The 19293-nt window shown below is 39.7% G+C and overlaps 1 protein-coding gene and 2 pseudogenes across 2 annotated transcripts; 1 reads left to right on the top strand and 2 right to left on the bottom strand.

Moving 5' to 3' along the window:
• Window positions 1-347: 347 nt before the first annotated feature.
• LOC135674171 (probable E3 ubiquitin-protein ligase RHY1A) lies at window positions 348-1417 on the bottom strand. 2 transcript variants are annotated; one of them, XM_065183727.1, is made up of 3 exons: window positions 1058-1417; window positions 887-984; window positions 348-810 (listed from the first exon to the last, which is right to left on the bottom strand). In XM_065183727.1, the coding sequence occupies exons 1-3, from the start codon at window positions 1214-1216 to the stop codon at window positions 498-500; spliced, it is 570 nt and encodes a 189-aa protein (XP_065039799.1). In that variant the 5' UTR covers window positions 1217-1417; the 3' UTR covers window positions 348-497. The 2 variants fall into 2 exon arrangements, with proteins under 2 accessions (XP_065039799.1, XP_065039800.1); XM_065183728.1 differs by having other exon boundaries at window positions 887-981; window positions 1058-1414.
• Window positions 1418-3664: 2247 nt separating this feature from the next.
• Window positions 3665-18824, bottom strand: LOC103985186 (aspartate aminotransferase P2, mitochondrial-like; annotated as a pseudogene).
• Window positions 5933-12995, top strand: LOC135675012 (transmembrane 9 superfamily member 11-like; annotated as a pseudogene).
• Window positions 18825-19293: the final 469 nt, after the last annotated feature.

Below are 19293 nucleotides of genomic sequence, written 5' to 3'. Positions count from 1 at the left end.
AACTACATAAAATTGACCTTAATTGTTAGTAAATATGCTTGAATTTAAGGTGTGAAATCACACATCCCAATTTAAATCCCAAGGAAGAGATAGCCTTTGCTCTCACAGTTGATCAGACTAACATAGTGGCCAAGCAAATCTTTACTCCCACTTCATAACTCGGTGCCTAAAACTTCTCTCAGTATGAGTTACAAGATAAAGTGAAATAGTGAATATTCTCACATCCAAAAGGTCTTAATGGATTTACATGTGTTATCATTCTTTCCTCATCCTTCATCCGAATCAATTTAGATATATCAACCTCTCTTTTTTACTTGCTTAGTTGTTCCATCAAATTTGCACAAGAGTAGCAAAAACTCCTGTAACTTTTGCAGCAATCTTAATCTCCAATACAATGCTCGGTCTAAGTTATAGAATAGTAGATTGGTCCACTAATTTACTGTAGAACACTGATTAAGATCTTTCCATCTTTAAATGCTACTTGCAGAATTGATCAGCTATCCAAGAAAGATTGTCATTCTGCAGCATGGGCAATGGGAGCTGCTTTCCAGCCATGGCAGCACACAATTCCAGTGGAACCTGTGAGCGCATGGCAGGTGAACCAACATGTCTCCTTCCTGGAAATCCTCCAAGCACACTGCACAATCTGCTTGCTCTGATGCCTTCCACCTCAACTTGCTCCAGCTAAACTTCCTGGTGCTCTTCTTGGAAGAGAACACCTGCCTCTGCACGCTGCCAAGGATCCTGTGCAGCCGTCCATGGCTGCACCCTTCGCTCTTGCCCAGCTTCATGCATCCCAAGCTGTTGTGCCTGCAACTCATCGACGGTACATGAGAGAAGAAAGCAGATGCAAATGGCATGAACAAAGCTCATGTTGTATACGTACCTTTTGATCCTCAGTCTTGCATCCAACCTCTCCCTGGCTTCCCTAGCAGCATGTCCAAGTGCCTCTTCGTGGATCTCCTTGTTCATGATGGATCTCTGCTGACGACTTTGCATCTGTGTTAGCCCAAGGAAGGAAGATGAGCAAGTATAGACTTGAGAAGGTCTCTGATACCATGGAGATGCTACTGCTGGGATGCATGTCATGCCCGGTTGTGCAAAGGGGAAAGGCTGATCTCCTTGAGCAGCTGGTTAGGGAGTCGACGGAGCCACCGTTCTGGAATCGCCGCCGCCGGGCGCACTCCACGCCGGGGAGCATGCCGGCCATGATCATTACACCCCTCAACAAGTAGGACTTGAGCAAATAAGGAAAGAAGAAGAAAAAAGCTCGCTCTTCCAATCAGTACATGTCTCACAGCCTTCCCTCGGACGCTGAGCTGCTTTCCAGCCACCACAGAAGCTTGTAAATAGCATGGTGTTCATGTGGCTTATGGGGTCAGCAGGGGAGAGAGAGATAGAGAGAGAGAGAGAGAGAGAGAGAGAGAGAGAGAGAGAGAGAGAGAGATTCTGGTTGTGATGGCAGACAAGAAGCCACGAGTAACACATCTCTACTATTATTTGTGGTCGGTACCCATAACAGAGTTTATTACATGCCCAAGATTCCCCTAATCAAAATTTGTTACAAGGCAAGGAAAGATCATATGATTGTATCCTTTTAAGTAGGAATTCAACCAATACTTATAGTGTATTTCTTTTCTTTAATGTTCTAATTAATATTTTATTTATCACATTTTACACAAACAATATCATCTTACATAAAAATCGTCAAGCGTATCGCCGAGAGAAATATCTAACAAGTCTATCTTATGAGTGTTATGTAATATTTAAATAAGAAAAAAACACATGGAGAAGATCAACTCATAGAGAAACTCAAAGTCTTTGATCATCCAAATCACAAAAGATTCACACCTTCATATACTAATGGCTATCATTGTCCTTTGATAGCCTGGCTTTGGATCAATGCTGTTGGCAACCACACCAGTTTCCACTGCCTCAATAGAAATCACAAAGAACAACAGTTCAACAAGCCATCAATCAACTTCTCTTTGGTAATATCACCAAGTTTGAACCTATACAAAGGTCCTCATATCAAGCATCAAATCCTACAAATCACCCTTGTGAATATAGTTAAAAAGAGGGAATAAATTTATGTCTCCAGATAGTGCACATCCACTCTTATCAATTTGATACAACCTTCCATATGACTCTGACAAAATCTTTAACGCTTAAAGAATCATACAGTTCCATAATTGCCTAACAATGTCTACAAAAATGATGATGGACAAAAGGAACGGAAGTACAAGGTCTTCAGAAGAACAAAAAAGAGAAATGGCTGAGTGCCGAGAAATGCTTCGCTGCTGTCTTCATCTCACAAATCTAATGTCAACTTTCCTCTTTCTTGGATTCCTGTTGTTCCCAAATCTGCTTCTGGAATCCATTTCCCAAATGTTCCCAAGAGCATTTATGCTTCATAAAGATATAGATGCATTGCATTGCATTGCAGAAAGGATGCGAATATCATGATCTTTTCCCACCCAGTGGAGTACAACAAAATGATTTATTTCTGACATAGTGCCACACTGACTATCAACGACGACACACTGGAATTACAATGAAACAATAAGAACTTGGGATCACTGCATCTTGAATCTCGACGCATGATTGCTTCCCATAAATTTCCATGGTATTCCTCCCCCTCATGTGGCTTTCTAAAACTTGGAACTTATGCAGCTCAGACCTAAATGACACTGGTAATTATCAAAAATCATTTTCTTTTTCCTTGCTTGCAAAAGGTAAAAGGCAAAAGACGAGATTCGAACCCGAAACCTTACGATAATCAATAACATGATATCCATTGTTAAAAGAGCCCTAACGATAGACCTCAGCAAGCAAATCAGAAACACTAAAACATCCTCACATTTGGATCACTACATAATGTAAACATAAGACATGGGTGCCAGCATAGCTGTCCATGTTGAAGCCTAAATGTCCATAGTAATATCAGCATGAGGGACAACAAGAGAAAAGCGACTTTATATGAACACTAAGTACTTCTAAGATGTGATAGTTCTTCATGATGATACTAGTATGAACTTATGCACACGCTAAAAGGTACAAGCATTACTCCATTCATGCTAGTTTCTTGTTACAGTAATCAGAACTACCAGGCTATTGGCTAACAAGCACATTGACCGACTTCTCTCAATCACATCACTTTGCAAACTTGGCATGATGTTACAATTTTCAAAGCATACAAAAGAATCATGAACTATGTCTCAAGCCAAATTCTATCCCACTAAAAAAAAAAAAGAATTTGAAGGCCTTAGAAATGACTTCACCCTAAAAGGTTCATAAATAAAAATTGGACCAAAATTCTTGGAAAGAACATAGATGAAATATAATAACATAATGTTCAGAATATATATCAGATCATGCCTTGTCTACTGGCTTAAACTTTTGGATGGAATGACATTGAACAAGAACCTAAGTTGTTACCGAAACAAACTATACCAGCAAACAATAACAGACAAGTTTATACAAACTTTCTTGTGAATGTGTTGCCATTACTTTCAGAGAACTTTATACAAACAATAGCAGCAAAAATATCTCCACATGGAATTTGTAATACCATCATTAATCCATTAGTGGCTAGTCACTGCAATTCCTGGTTCAATATGAGAACACGCCAGTTAATCTTATTATTACTCAGAAAAGGGCAGGCTGAAAGAACATGCTCAATAGATTCAGAATTATCATGGGATAGAACACACAAGGATTGCTGCAACACATTGCATTTCACAAAGCAATCCTGAGTTGAAATGTTTCAAGGCTGATCAATGAATTATTGCATGCCTTGGACTTCTTCTTTGACTGTGCCAGAGAAACTTATACCAACTGCAAGACTGATAGTTTGAATACCTTGTAAGAAAGCAAATAGCAATATCAGATTGTTCACTAATATGCATTTCTCTACCACCTCCCAAAGTATGGTAGCGAATTATTTGCAAGAGGCAGGGACAATTGGTTATTTACAATTAGATCAGAGGCCTTTACCTGTATATTTATGCCAGAATTTTCTGCTAGCATAACTAAAATCTCTCAGTAAAGCCTTGAGGAAGCCAATTGTCATAACGGAAGAAGATAGAAGAACCACTGCCTGACTAAAACCAAATATCCCACAAGCTCTCCTTTTAGCTTCAGACTTTTGTTTCAGGCCCCATGAACAGTCTGAAGGCTCTCAAATATCCTTAATTAACAACTCCTTGTACATCTGCTTCTTATTTCAAAAATGTTCATTGGAGACTCAGAAAATTAAGGTTGCTCCAACTTTATAATCTGAAGTTTTGACTCCTCGTCATTACAATAGGTAAGTGAATAAAGTTCTACTGACCAAGTTAACTGCCAGTATGTCAGGAACATATGATAGTGATAATGGTAGAGTTTGATGTAAGCAGCAAAGACTTCAAAATCTAAAGAAAATTCCTCAATTTCAAACACTTACGAATCACACAAATATATGGATACATATGACTGGCCCTTTCAAGATAATTCATCCGCATTGACTCCACCTTCAACTTGCATACCATCTGTAGTTACAAATCAACAACCACAAGGATACATTAAAGCAAAATCGCAATTCCAGGCATATATAGCTACAAATCATAATGCGGCAAAATCTATCCTTTTCACATGGACTCCATTTCAACAAGATGAATTTTGACGAAAATGAACAAATGAAGACCACAACTCTAAATTAAACATATTAGTGTACTACCATAATGAATCAATACAATGCGATCGCACAACAAAGTGTTTGTTTACAAAACAAAATATAAGAACAGCTATGCATAGATCACGAAGTTACCAAGAAAAGGACGTAGACGGGCTCGAGGTGTCGCCGTCGAGCATTATGACACGGCCACCGTTGAGCCCATCCTGCCTGTAGGGATTCGCGAACTCCGCCGGAAGCTTATCGGTAACGGGAGCCGCCGTGGCGCCGACTTTCCCCTATCGCTTTCGTATCCCATATATCAGCGAACGCGAGAAAATCTTAGGACGGAAGGAGAAGAATAAGCAGTACCTTGTGGATGTCGATGTAGGGGCGGCAGTGGGGCGGGTCGGATCGGGCGAGGGTGGCTGCTACTCCGGTAGTTCGTGGGATGAGGGGGCGGCGATAGATTCGTGTCTCGCCTTCAGCTCAGTTGCCATGTGGAGATCAGAAGTGGTGGCGGCAGCGTTGCAAGAGGCGTTGCCATCACACTGGGGGGCGATGGGGATTTCATGCGGGGGTGGCTGCTGCTCCGGTAGTTCGTGGGATGAGGGGGCGGCGATAGATTCGTATCTCGCCTTCGACTCAGTTGCCATGTGGAGATCAGAGGTGGTGGCAACGGCGTTGCAAGAGGCGCTGCCATCACACTGGGGGGCGATGGGGATTTCATGCGGCGGTTTGCGATTCTCTCAGTGTACAATTAAGATCCGACCGTTCACGCCCCAAATGACGGTTAGATCCTTCGACCGCAGATTATGTCAAATCGTATTGCTTCTAGATGCGTGCAGCGAATCAATTGATGTCTGTGAGATCTGTGGCAAGAGCAACAAACATATGATGGAAGTGAGCGTTTGGAATAGTATCAATAAGTTCTCACAAAGCAAGAAAACTAAATCAAAATAATAATAATAACTCTACTGGGTTTAAAAGATAATTCATTTGATGAAGCTATTAGGATGTTTGATTCATTTGCATCATCATATTTCCACCACCAGCCACAAAAACCAACATTCGATGATGTTAAAGAACAATGCACAAAATATAAATTGTCTGCCATTGGGTTTCCTTTGTCTTGTTTGTTTGATCGATCGATTCGATCTAATGTTTCTTTTTTCCCAATTTTTCTTCTTTTTTGCCATATTTTAATGTATAGATTTACTGTTCCATCCCCCGTAAATCCCAAGATATCCTTTCTTTTTTTTCCCTCCAGATCTATGAGAGATGGGTTTCGCGACAGGATCCGACGCTAAGATGGGATTTTTCGGTGGCCTCAGCCTTTGGATTTTGATCTCTTACCTGGCGATACATTCCGGCGACGGGTTCTACCTTCCCGGTTGTTGGGCTGGCAGCCCACAGATTCAGCCCATAGTGGGCTTGGGCAGCCCACAGCCCACACCCCCTCTTAACCTAACCCTAATTAACATTAGGGAGGTGTGGTGGCTGCGTTTTAGAGGCAGAAAAAGGCTTAAATAGGGCAGCAACGTGGGAGAAGGATACAACCACGGGATTCCAAAGAAAAGGAAGAAAACAAGGCAGAAAAAGAAGAGAAAGAAAGGGAAGAAGACAAGGATAACGCAGAGAGACTGTTCTCAATCATCTAGTAGTGTTCTCCTCTCAGGTTAGATCAGGTTAGATCAAGAGGTCAAATCTACAGTAGACTCTTGCTGTGATTACTTGGGGAGGTTTTAGATATTGTGGGCAGTGACGTGATCCTTGTATCCCAGTTGTTCTCTTGTGATTGTTGCTAGGGTTTAGGGCAAGAGATTTAGATTTGTATATTCATTATTCTCATAATGGATTATCTCTAGTTTGCCCCGTGGTTTTTACCCTTCACATTAGAGGGATTTTCCATGTATATCTTGGTGTTCTGTTTGATTGTGCTTTCATTTAATTCCGCTGCGTATTATGGTCTTCTAGTATTTGTTCATATACAAAGGTTATTCTTGTTTATATCCCCATCAACTGGTATCAGAGCAAGGGGATTTTGGTGATTTAATTTTTATATTTGAACATGGAGGCCAGTAATGTTTCTCGCATGATTAGTTTAAATGAAAACAATTGGATGATATGAAAACCAAGAATGGAAGATCTCTTGTATTGCAAAGATTTGTATGGACCTTTGCAGGGGGATAGTGCAAAACCTACAACTATGACAGATGATGAGTGGAAGAGGTTAAATCGAAAAACAATTGGATTTATTCGACAGTGGCTTGATGATAGTGTCTTTCACCATGTTTCTACTGAAATTTCTACATATTCTCTTTGGAAAATGTTGGAAAGTCTCTATGAAAGAAAAACAGCTGGCAACAAAGCTTTTTTTATTAGAAAACTTGTGAACCTAAAATATAGAGAGGGTGCTTCTATTGCTGAACATTTGAATGAAATGCAAAGTATTACTAACTAGTTATCCTCTATGAAAATGTCTCTTGATGATGAGTTGCAGGCATTGCTACTTCTCAGTTCATTATCAGAAAGTTGGGAGACACTGGTGATTTCCCTCGGTAATTCTGCGCCAGATGGTGTTGTCATTATGAGTCAAGTAACAAGTAGTTTGTTGAATGAGGAGTTGAGAAGAAAGAGTTCGGCAACATCTCAGAATGATTCACAAACACTTATCTCAGAGAACAAAGGAAGGTCAAAGTCTAGAAGCAGTTCACGCATGGGTAGAAGCAAGTCAAGATTAAGAAAAGATATTGTTTGCTATAATTGTGGTGAGAAAGGACATTACAAGAACCAATGTAAGCAACCTAAGAAGAACAAGAAAAAGGGAAAAGAAGTGGAGTCTACAAAGTCAAAGGATAATACTACAACTACAATGCAGGGTGGTGATTATTTGATTTTGTCTCCTTCTGATGATATTTTTTCTTGTGTGTATCAGGATCTTGAGTGGGTGATTGACACAGGTGCTTCTTATCATGCTACACCACGGTGGGAGTTTTTTGCTACATATAGGTCTGAAAATTTTGGTATTGTCAAGATGGGCAACTATGGCACAGCAGACATCATAGGCATGAGTGATATTCATTTAAAGACTAACCTAGGCTGCAAGTTGGTGCTTAAGGATGTGAGACATGTGGTTGACTTGAGGCTGAATTTAATTTCAATTGGAATGCTAGATGATGAAGACTATGATAGCAAATTTCACAAAGAGCAATGAAAGCTCAGTAAGGGTTCTCTTGTTATAACTAATGGAAAGAAATGTCATACTTTGTATAGGTTGCAGGCTAAAGCTTATGGTGAGCAATTAAATGCTACAGAAAAAGACTTCAGCATGGAGTTGTGGCATAGGCGACTGAGACACATGAGCGAGAAGGGGCTGCTAGCTCTTTCCAAGAGAGAGGTATTACCAGACCTCAGAGGTATACATCTGAACCCTTGTATTGATCGTTTGGCAGGTAAACAACATAGAGTTTCATTTGGTAGTCCTGCTTTGTCTAGAAAAATGCATACCTTAGACCGTGTTTATGCAGATGTATGTGGTCCTTTGACGACAAAAACTCCTGGTGGATCTATTGATGTTCTTGGTATAAGTGGTGCACTTTATTTTGTCACTTTTATAGATGATTTTTCCAGGAAAGTTTGGGCTTATGCTTTGAAGACTAAAGATCAGGTGATTAATATCTTCAAAGAGTTTCATGCCAGGGTTGAAAGGGAGACAGAAAGGAAATTGAAATGCATAAGATCAAATAATGGTGGTGAGTATACAGGATTGTTTAATGACTATTGCAGGTCACATGAGATCCAACATGAGATGACAGTTCCTGGTACACCTCAGCATAATGTAATTGCAGAGAGGATGAACCACACCATTATGGAAAAGATCAGATTTATGCTTTCACAGGCCAAGCTACCCAAAAGGTTTTGAGATGAAGCTTTGAGGACTGCAGTTGATGTGATCAACTTATCACAATGTACAACCCTAGATGGTAATGTTGCAGAGCATGTATGGTCAGGGAAAGATGTTTCCTACAAGCATTCGAGAGTGTTTGGTTGTCGTGCATTTGCACATGTTCCAGATAATGAGAGATCCAAGCTGGATGGTAAGACTAAAGTATGTATTTTTCTTGGTTACTCACATGATCATTTTGGTTACAGGCTTTGTGATCTAGAAAAGCAGAAGGTGTTTAGAAACAGAGATGTAGTCTTCTTTGAGGATCAAACTTTTGAAGATTTGAAGAAGAAGGCGCCAGCCAATACTTCTGCAGAAGGATTAGCATATTGTGACCCAGTTATTCCTCTAGTATATCAGGGTGATGGGGGAGATGTGCAGGAAGATGGTGTAGAGCTTGACGTTGATCTACCTGCAGGACATGTTGAGCAAGAAGAAGTTGGAGAGCAACTTCCTGCAGAACCTCAGTTGAGAAGATCTTCTAGACAACGTCAACCTTCCAGAAGATACTCTACAGATGAGTATGTGATGCTTACTGATGCAGGTGAACTAGAGAGTTACTAGGAAGCAGTTGAAAGTGAGCAGAAAGAGAAGTAGTTAGTTGCTATGTAGGAAGAGATGGATGCTCTTCAGAAGAACCACACTTATGATTTGGTGCTGCTACCAAATGGAATGAAGGCCTTGAAGAATAAGTGGGTTTTCAGGTTGAAGACTCAAGAATATTGTTCTCAACCAAAGTACAAAGCTAGATTGGTTATGAAAGGCTTTGGTCAAAAGAAAGGTATTGACTTTGAAGAGATTTTTTCTCCTGTTGTTAAAATGTCTTCTATTCGTGTTGCTCTTGGTATTGCTGTTAGCCAGGACTTGGAGGTTGAGCAATTAGATGTGAAGACAACTTTCCTTCATGGGGATTTAGAGGAGGAAATTTATATGGAGCAACCAGAAGGGTTCAAAGTTAAAGGTAAAGAAAACTTTGTCTGCAAATTGAAGAAGAGCTTGTATGGGCTAAAGCAAGCTCCAAGATAGTGGTACAGAAAGTTTGATTCATTTATGATAGAAAATGAATACAAAAGAACGGCTTCAGATCATTGTGTGTACATCAAATGGTTTGGTGAGGATTTTATTATTCTCTTACTTTATGTTGATGACATACTTATTCTTGAAAAATATATGTCTAAAATTGACAGGTTGAAGAAGGAACTGAGTGAGTCTTTTACAATAAAAGACATGGGGCGAGCAAAGCAAATACTAGGTATGCAGATTTCCCATGACAAGAAAAATAAGAAGATTTGGTTGTCATAGGAGAAATACATCGAGAAGATATTGGAAAGATTTAGTATGAGCAATGCAAAACCAGTTGGTTCTCCTCTTGCAGGTCACTTCAAGTTATGCTCAGAACAGAGTCCGTCAAGTGATGAGGAGAAGGAGAAAATGCAAAAGGTTCCTTATGCTTCAACAGTTGGAAGTTTAATGTATGCAATGGTATGTACGAGGCTAGACATCGCATATGCAGTTGGTGTTACTAGCAGATTTCTTGCAAATCCAAGCAAAGAGCATTGGGCAACAGTGAAGTTGATTTTTAGATATCTCAGAGGGAGCTCTAAGGTTTGTTTAAGCTTTGGAGATGGACCACATGTGTTGACAGGTTACACAGATGCAGATATGGCAAGAGATATAGATACGAGAAAGTCTACTTCAGGTTATGTACTTACTTTTGCAAGGGGGAGCTGTGTCATGACAATCCAGGTTGCAAAGGTGTATTGCTCTATCCACCACAAAAGTAGAATATATTGCTGCTATAGAGGTATGTAAAGAAATGTTATGGATGAAAGAATTCTTACAAGAATTGGGGCTGAAATAGAAAAATTATGTGGTGCATTGTGACAACCAAAGTGCCATCCATTTGTGTAAGAACCCAATGTTTCATTCCAAGTCAAAGCATATAGATGTCAGATACTACTGGATTCGAAATGTATTTGAAGAGAAGCATTGTAGCTTCAGAAAATTCACACAGATGACAACGGGGCAGACATGTTGACAAAAACTTTACCAAAAGAAAGACAGGAGATATGCCGACAATTGGTCGGCATGGCTTCACACTGAGGAGTCATGGGATAGCCTCCTTTATGGGCTGAAGGGGGAGGTTGTTGGGCTGACAGCCCACAGATTCAGCTCATAGTGGGCTTGGGCAGCCCACAGCCCACACCCCCTCTTAACCTAACCCTAATTAACATTAGGGAGGTGTGGTGGCTGCGTTTTAGAGGCAGAAAAAGGCTTAAATAGGGCAGCAACGTGGGAGAAGGATACATCCACGAGATTCCAAAGAAAAGGAAGAAAACAAGGCAGAAAAGGAAGAGAAAGAAAGGAAAGATGACAAGGATAACGCAGAGAGACTGTTCTCAATCATCTAGCAGTGTTCTCCTCTCAGGTTAGATCAAATCTATAGTAGACTCTTGCTGTGATTACTTGGGGAGGTTTTGGATATTGTGGGCAGTGATGTGATCCTTGTATCCCAATTGTTCTCTTGTGATTGTTGCTAGGGTTTAGGGCAAGAGATTGAGATTTGTATATTCATTATTCTCATAATAGATTATCTCTAGTTTGCCCCGTGGTTTTTACCCTTCACATTGGAAGGGTTTTCCACGTATATCTTGGTGTTCTGTTTGATTGTGCTTTCATTTAATTCCGCTGCGTATTATGGTCTTCTAGTATTTGTTCATATATAAAGGTTATTCCTGTTTATATCCCCATCATCGGTAGCTACCTGCACCGGTACCCCGTCGGCGGCGCCATCCCGGGCTAGGTAAACTCCCTCATCTCCATCGACACCGAGATATCCTTCAGCTACTACAGCCTCCCGTTCTGCCGCCCGGTGGAGGGGATCAAAGACAGCGCCGAGAACCTCAGGGAGCTTCTTATGGGCGACTGCACTGACAACTCCCTGTACCGCTTCAAGATGTTCACAAACGAATTCGATGTCTTCCGCTGCCAGTCCGACCCACTCTCCGCCCACGACTTGGGCCTCCTCAAGAAGAGGATCGACGGTTAACCTGATCCTCGAGAACCTCACCGCCATCCGATTTCGGTACACCAAGAAGGGCCATCTCCACCTCCTGCGGACAGGGTACCCGCTGGGGTTCTGGATCGGCGACGCCAACTAGGTGTTCAACCACCTAAAGTTCACAGTTTTGGTGCACAAGTTCGAGGATGCCCATGTGGCGAAGGTGACGACCACGGGGGATGCATCTGAGGCGATCCTGGAGAAGGCGGAATCCGAGTTGCCCGGATGGATGGTGGTCAGCTTTGAGGTCGTCGTGCCTTGTAGCTTCAAGCACGGTGCTGAGTCGGTCAAGAATCTCAAGATGTACGACAAGTACCCGGCGAAGATCCAGTGCGATCCCACGACGGTGGCGATGACGGCGGAGGAGAACCAGCCCATCGTCTTCACCTATGAGGTTGCATTTGTGGAGAGCGACATCGAGTGGCCCTCTCGCAAGGACGCCTACTTGAAGATGGAGGGGGCCAAGGTTCACTCACTGGTTCTCGATCCTCAATTCGCTAATGGTGATCGCTTTTCCTCACTGGTATCGGTCTCGTGATCCTGTTGAGGACCGTTCGAAGGGATCTAACTCGGTATGAGGAGCTCGACAAGGAGGCACAGGCTCAGATGAACGAAGAGCTCTCGGGATGGAAGCTTGTAGTCGGGGATGTCTTCAGGGCACCGAGCCACCCTTTTCTTCTCTGTGTAATGGCCGGTGATGGAAGTTAGACTGTAACCATCTTGTTTGCTGCACTTTGGGTTCATGTCCCTTGCATCTAGGGGAACTCTCATCACTCTGTTCTTCTTCCCCGGTATCGCCTTCTTGATCTTGACAACATTGAACTTCCTGTCGTGGAGCAGCCATTAGCACTCTTGCTCTGGTTTTGCATCTCAGCCCCCCTCACCCTTGTTGGAGGTTTCCTTGGTGCCAAGGCACCCCACATTGAGTTACCAGTCAAGACTAATCAGATTCCCCGTGATAGTACCTCCGCAGAGATACCCGTCATGGTTGTTGGTTCTTGGAGCTGGCACGGCTACCGTTTGGCACCATTGTCATCGAGCTCTTCTTCATAATGTCAAGCATTTGGACGAGGCGTGTCTACTATGTCTTCGGCTTTCTCTTCATCGTATTGATTCTGCTTCTTGTTGTTTGCACCGAGGTATCTTTGGTCCTGCACTTGTGTGTCCAAGATTGGAGGAGGTGGTGGTGGTGGTGGAATTCCTTCTTCTCATCAGGATCAGTGGCTATCTGCATATTCTTCTTACACTCCGTGAACTATCTGGTCTTTGATCTTAAGAGCTTAATTGAATCTCTCAGTTCTTTTGCCTTCAACAAGAAAATTAAACACTTTTGATTTAACAAGAAATGTTGTTTTGTATAGAGAGAGAATAGGGTTAGACATTCTTCTTCTTCTTCTTGTTATAGTATTATCCTAACTTGAGGGCCACATCCCCTTTCACAACCTTTTCATAGTTGCAAGGTGAAGGTATCCTTAAACAATTAAATAACCTATTCTACAATGCTAACCAAAGTTACCTAACAAGTTTTGATCATGTTTTGCAAATATCAAATAGAATTGTTAGTATTTATCAAAAGAATATGAATTGTTGTTATTCTCACAGGTAGACATGTAATTACTGTTGGATGTCTTCCTCAAATCTGCAGCCACTCGCACTGCAGCTTGATTGTTTACATGAATCAGTGCGAGAGAAAATTGAGTCAGTTTATAAGGTTAAATGGGTCTACTGTCAGTAATTTAGGTGTAAATATTTTGTGGCATATGGTTCAGGAAATGTCTACCTGGAACCCCACCCTGGTTGGATGAGCTGATTCTAACCATATTATAGTTTGATCATGGTTATTTTCCAGTCTCGATGAGGATGTCGAGCCTTAGTGATGAGTTCACTCACATGCATACTGCTAAGCTTTGATTTCGGATTAAAATTTTAGATTCTACCAGGCTGACCTTAGCAAGAACATCAAGCAAAGCTAAAATTTAATTCTGGGTTAAAATTGAGATATTAGCATTTGTTATACCTGTGCTTCGTTCAAACCAGTATATGAGGACATGCCAATCTGCTTGAGGATATAAGACCAATCACTCCTGCGCTTATCTTTTTGAGAGAGATTCTCATGGAGTCTCCGCCTAACATTCTTTATTCGTCCAGCCATTAGTTCCATCTCTTGTTTCCATCGAAAAGATTTGGATCTCGGACAATGTTGGCAACAATCCGAGCACCATGAACAGGAGGATTTGAATACATTGGCCGGGCTAATCTTTTCAGCTGGATTTTTACCCTGATTACAAGAGGAAGAGATCATAAGTAAAATAGGAATCAAGATATGCAATGTTTTCAATGTAGATTTCACATTATACCTTGCTGCTGCATCTGAAGATAAGCAAACAACATTTATATCTCCAATTCTTTCTGCAGACAAACCTAATTTTTTACTGTAAGACTGAGCAACCAGAAGCTCCAAACCACGATCCACAAACAGGCTAATAGAATATGCATCTGCATCGAGGCTTCCACTAGCAAAACCCTAATAGGTTGTATCCAGATTAGGGCACAAATCATATTGCAAAGAGCCAAAGAGAACAACATTTATATTAGAAGCTAGATAACCTGGTAGGCAATGTCAAAGAAAGGGATGTTCTTCTTCTCTTGAATAGCATCAGCGAATCTTTTCCCTTTGCTGAGGAGTTGGATCAATTCCTGTCGGATTGTGTGCACATCCATGTAATAGGATGAAATATCCATTTGGTGCTGCCTAAAGCAAAAGGGAAACTAACATAAGGCATAAAATAAGCAAAATCTATCTTATATTTAGGAACAAAGAACTGCACATATATGGATCATATCTCAAATCTCTTACCATTGTGTCTCTTACCATTGTGACTAAGCAAGAGGAGCACCTGACTAAACAAATAAAATACAATTACTGGAGTCACCATACCCCTTTGGAAACCATGATCTGAGATGGCATCACAGGTGATCTTTTCATCATAAATCATATTGATTCATGATCCAGTTATAATTTAATAACAAATTTTATGCAATATTGTTAAGTTTTTTAGTTACAGAAACCAATACATTTCACTAAGAAAAGATCAAATAATATAGCAATACAATTGAAACTTTGAAAGCATCATTATTTTCTGAGTTTTCTAGTCATCATCATTTCTTCAACCTAATTAATCACAAAACCAATAACTATCAAGTCCAACATATCAAATGTAATGCAATAAGCAGCCCAAGTTAGCAATTCATTGTCTATCACTACCCAAAAGAGTGAGCCAACTTTATGCCCCACAATTACAAGTGTAGCTTGTTCCTGCACCTGTCTCATGATCCAGGAATTCAGACCGGGCATAAAGTTGAGATGCAATTCCAGTGTCATAAAGCAAGATCCAGTATTACTTTTTATATCGGCTATCATTCCATCAAAGTCCAACACAACTGTCCTAGGATCAAAATAGTGATATTCGGACCATGGTACCCTAGCATCATTGAAGATATTCTTGTGATTACCTGTTAGTTAAATAGAATACAGAAACCTTCAGATTCAACATATGTTCATTGCCATCCCCACAAATATTCAGGTTGAGGTCATTGCACACCCCAAGTTGGAGACGATATCAAAGATTTTGCATCGGGAAAATATGTCTGAATAAATGCCGCAGCAAGATGAAGAGAACCTGTCCCTGAAAGGCCTTGAACAGTAGCAACCTAAATCATCAAGGCCAACAAATTAAGAACCTGACTCAAACCAGTAGATGGTGGTCAGTACCGCACCACAAGAGTTGCTAGAAACACAAAATAAATAATAAAAAGGTCACTGTTTGAAAACCTGCCCTCTATCATAGTACACCTACATGTTAGACACAGCTTGGACCAAGTAAAAGACCTGGCCGGACACCTTAGTAAACAATGCAAAGAGTTACCATTTTCTGCATCGGTATTGAAGGCTAAAAAATTCCAACATAAAGCAACAAAAGGATAAGAGGGCATACCCTTCCTTCCTGGATTACACGATTATCTACTCCAAACAATAGGTCTGCAGTGACCTTATTAAATGCAACTAAACCTTCAACAGGAAGATACTGCAAGATCAAATGTGATATAGAGGTCACAGATTAATCACTTAGAGCTATGACTCGTAAGTTTAAATGAATCGAACAATGAAATACCTCTTTGTTTTCTCCTCTTTCCAGCATAAGCTTGCTTTTCCCCTACATGATAAAATAGCAATGAATTATTTTAAGCAAATACTATATAAATGGGCAAAGGATCTGTTTTGGTTCATGGTTTATAACTTCATAATAAATAAGTAGAAAAGCAAGCTAATGTGACATGCCTCGCCACATATAGAAAGAAACTTACAGAACAAATGTCCAGCATCATCTTGTACCTTTTTTAACTACATTAAGCCTGTAAGCTCCGACACCAAGGTTAAGTTTCAGGTCCGACACCAAAAGCCTGAAATTTTGCAATCAAAGTACAATCGAGTTCCAAGTACATGTTTAAGAGATATTTGAGTTTGTCTGTCACAAATTAATATCATTTTTAAAATTGCATAAGAATAAATTGACCATAAAGCAACCAAAACTGATGGTCACCGATTCTCCAGTTCTGTTTCTAAAGTTTCTATGAGGTTGATAGTTTCCTTTCAGAAATTACAAAGACATGGATTCAGTTGTGACACACACCTTTGCCAGTCAATGGATGTGCTCTTGACACAAATTTTTAGAACATGAGGTCACATATGTTTGCACCAAAAAAGGGAAGTTTTAAAAAACAGAGAAAGTGGGAAACTAAATCATAAAAAGCCCTCTGGCTTGTGAGATTGTATGTGATGGCTAACTAAAAACAAAATATATTAACAAAAGATTATTTTGTAAACTTCGAGAGATAGGCTCTCTGTGGAAAGTCCAGTAGAAAATAATAGTGAGCATAGCTATTGAAAGTCCAGTAGAAAATAATAACAGAAGGATGTTCCCAGAAACAACATAACATCCTACATTTCTAATTTTTGCTTTTAAATACAGAAGTACAAAGAAAAAAAAAAAGAGCCAAATAGTCACTCGGTTGTTCATATGGAGAGTTTCCACTTGAAGAGCATTAAATAGACCACAAGCAAATCATAACTTAACCAACATTTTGAACTTATTTTAACGCTGATGAAAAGATCAAGAAACCCTAATAAAAATGAAGATTTCTTCACCTTATAAATAAGCGTCATTTCTTTTTTCATTTCTAATGAAGATTTAAAAGATTTCTCCACATTATATATAATCATTGTTTCTTTTTTCATATCTAATGCAGAATTTCCAAGTTGAAATCCTCCATTTATCAGTGGATCCTCTAGTTGGCATAAACAAGAGATCACAAGAACTCAGACCATTATTTGTTTAGTTTAGCTACTCCAGTTAACCAAATAAGCTAATACCTAGTTTCAGCATGATTTTTCCTATGTAGGAAACATCAATTTAAATGATGCTTTTCGGGCTAGATTATCTTAGCACAAACTTACATAATATTTAAAAAATATATATTGCTAAACACAGATCGCATGTTTATAACTGAAACAAGTTGACAGATATAACGAAAGTATACAGACAAATAATCATTTACTTAACTGCTGTCTGTGATGCTTAAAACAGAGAAACACATCTACCTGACTGTATCAATAAGTACAACCCCTTATCTCCGAACCTAGTCACACGATCTGATTCAATGTCCTTCTAAAATCTTACACAGACCAATGAACACTCACAAAGGACATAAGACATTATCTGTCCTTCACCACCTATAGTGATAGTTAAGTATGCAAGTTTCCTGCAACTAAAATTCAATGGTGCTCTTGAACTATTTATGTGTACAATTTCTTTGACAAGAATTTATGTTCTCTTGGTTTCCCAAGGTTCATATTTGCATCTACTGCATGCTTTCAGTCAACTGAAAAGCTTCTATATGACTCCATATGAAATCATCTTATAAAAGTAAGGTGACTTGTATATGTAGCATTATACATTCATGGGGACAACTACATTCCTAGGCACCAACACAAGCAACACAGATGGACCTAAGCATATATGATTCTAGTAAATGCTGGTCTTGAGAGTTTGAGACTTTGTATGTTTTTACCCTTTGCTTATTGATGTTGCATATGTTGATCATCTGAGAACAATATTTGATATATATACATATAACCTAATTACTTGGTTTTGGAATTGAAAAAAAAAAAAAATCTAAACCTTAAACCATAAAATGGAAAATTTTACTCAAAAAGCAACTTTTGCTAAGATCACCAAACAAAAAAGATTAACATGGAAATCCTAACATCTTGAACAAAAATGTCCCATTTGTTAGTCTAGTCCATTAAGATTTTTTCTACAGAATCCAATAAAGTCATGGACCGCATCACCGAGGGGGATCAAGTCAATTCAAATTGAATATGAAGCAAGATTATTGGAAGCCTTTGACCGAAACAATGACAACAAATATGCTAGCATCATGTTGAGGAATGGTGTAGCTATAACAGATGCAGGAAAGAAGGCTCCATTTACTTGACCCGAATCCATTAGTAGGCATGCAATCCAGGCATGTTGCCTTTCACTGCTACTGTCTAACGATTACAAGATCCTTACCCTATTATTCACTATCAAGTCCAAATCTTTGTAATATCACATCTCAGTTGCCAAAGGATTAATCCAAAATCATCAAGACATCACTCATAGCAGAGTTAAATCTCACAGTGACAAAGATCCAGAAGAGAAGAAAGGAACAGAACCATCATACCTTCCCCTTGAAAATAAGATCGTCATGTTTCTTTTCGAATCCAATCCTCTACTCGAGTAAGAACAACAAATTAACCATGTAAGACTTCTTAGTCTACAAAAAGAAAACTCTGATCTGGAATCGGACGACGAGGCCAATAATGAAGAACCCGAGCCTCGGAGTTATCTCGAATGAACGCCGCCGTAGCCGAGGACGTGGATAGCACGACTGATAAACGATACAATCAACCATTCCCAATCGAGAAGAAAAAGAGTAACACAAAGAATAAACCAAGAGAGGAGATCTGATTCCACAAACCTAATCGAACCGAAGACAGCGGGCGAAGAGGGAAGACGCGATGTGACGAGATCACCGTCGATCGATCTCTCTCGACACTCATACAGTAGTGTTGCAGGAGCGAACAGGTGGGAAGAAGGGGGTGAAAGCGGATCGGGTAACATCCATCCGAATCCGAAGCCAGCGGCCGGGTTCAGGTTTTCGGATCTAGATTTGGGCCAAATTACTTTTATTAGTAAATGAGCTTATTCGTTGAACTACGTAATTAAGATTATTAGACGTTATTTTCATCCGTTATGATGAAAATAAATATCTATTTGTATTTTTTTCAAACTTATTATATCAATTCCCATCAAAAATTTTATATTTATATGTATTCAATAAACTTCGGATCTGTTTAAAAATGTATTGAATTTTGTTTTCACTCCTTCCATGAAAGTATAATTGTACATATTAATTATAGATTATCTAATATAATTAGTTATCTTTAATATTTTGATCTTTATATTTTTAAAAATTATATTGATATCTCTAGTGAAAATTAAGATAGATAATTTTACGAGATTAAAAATT

This window comes from Musa acuminata, chromosome BXJ1-5, assembly GCF_036884655.1.
Source record: "Musa acuminata AAA Group cultivar baxijiao chromosome BXJ1-5, Cavendish_Baxijiao_AAA, whole genome shotgun sequence".
Classification (NCBI taxonomy): Eukaryota; Viridiplantae; Streptophyta; class Magnoliopsida; order Zingiberales; family Musaceae; genus Musa; species Musa acuminata.
The sequence above is the reverse complement of the archived record's forward strand: the minus strand, read 5'-3'. Positions and strand labels throughout refer to the sequence as shown.

Bases quoted from the DNA above. Each gene is read 5' to 3' on its own strand.
- LOC135674171 (XM_065183727.1), bottom strand. From the start codon at position 1,216: ATGATCATGGCCGGCATGCTCCCCGGCGTGGAGTGCGCCCGGCGGCGG. The intron at 985-1,057 runs GTATCAGAGACC...CAAAGTCGTCAG, and splicing joins CCAGCAGTAGCATCTCCATG to CAGAGATCCATCATGAACAA. The intron at 811-886 runs GTACGTATACAA...GATGAGTTGCAG, and splicing joins GCAAGACTGAGGATCAAAAG to GCACAACAGCTTGGGATGCA.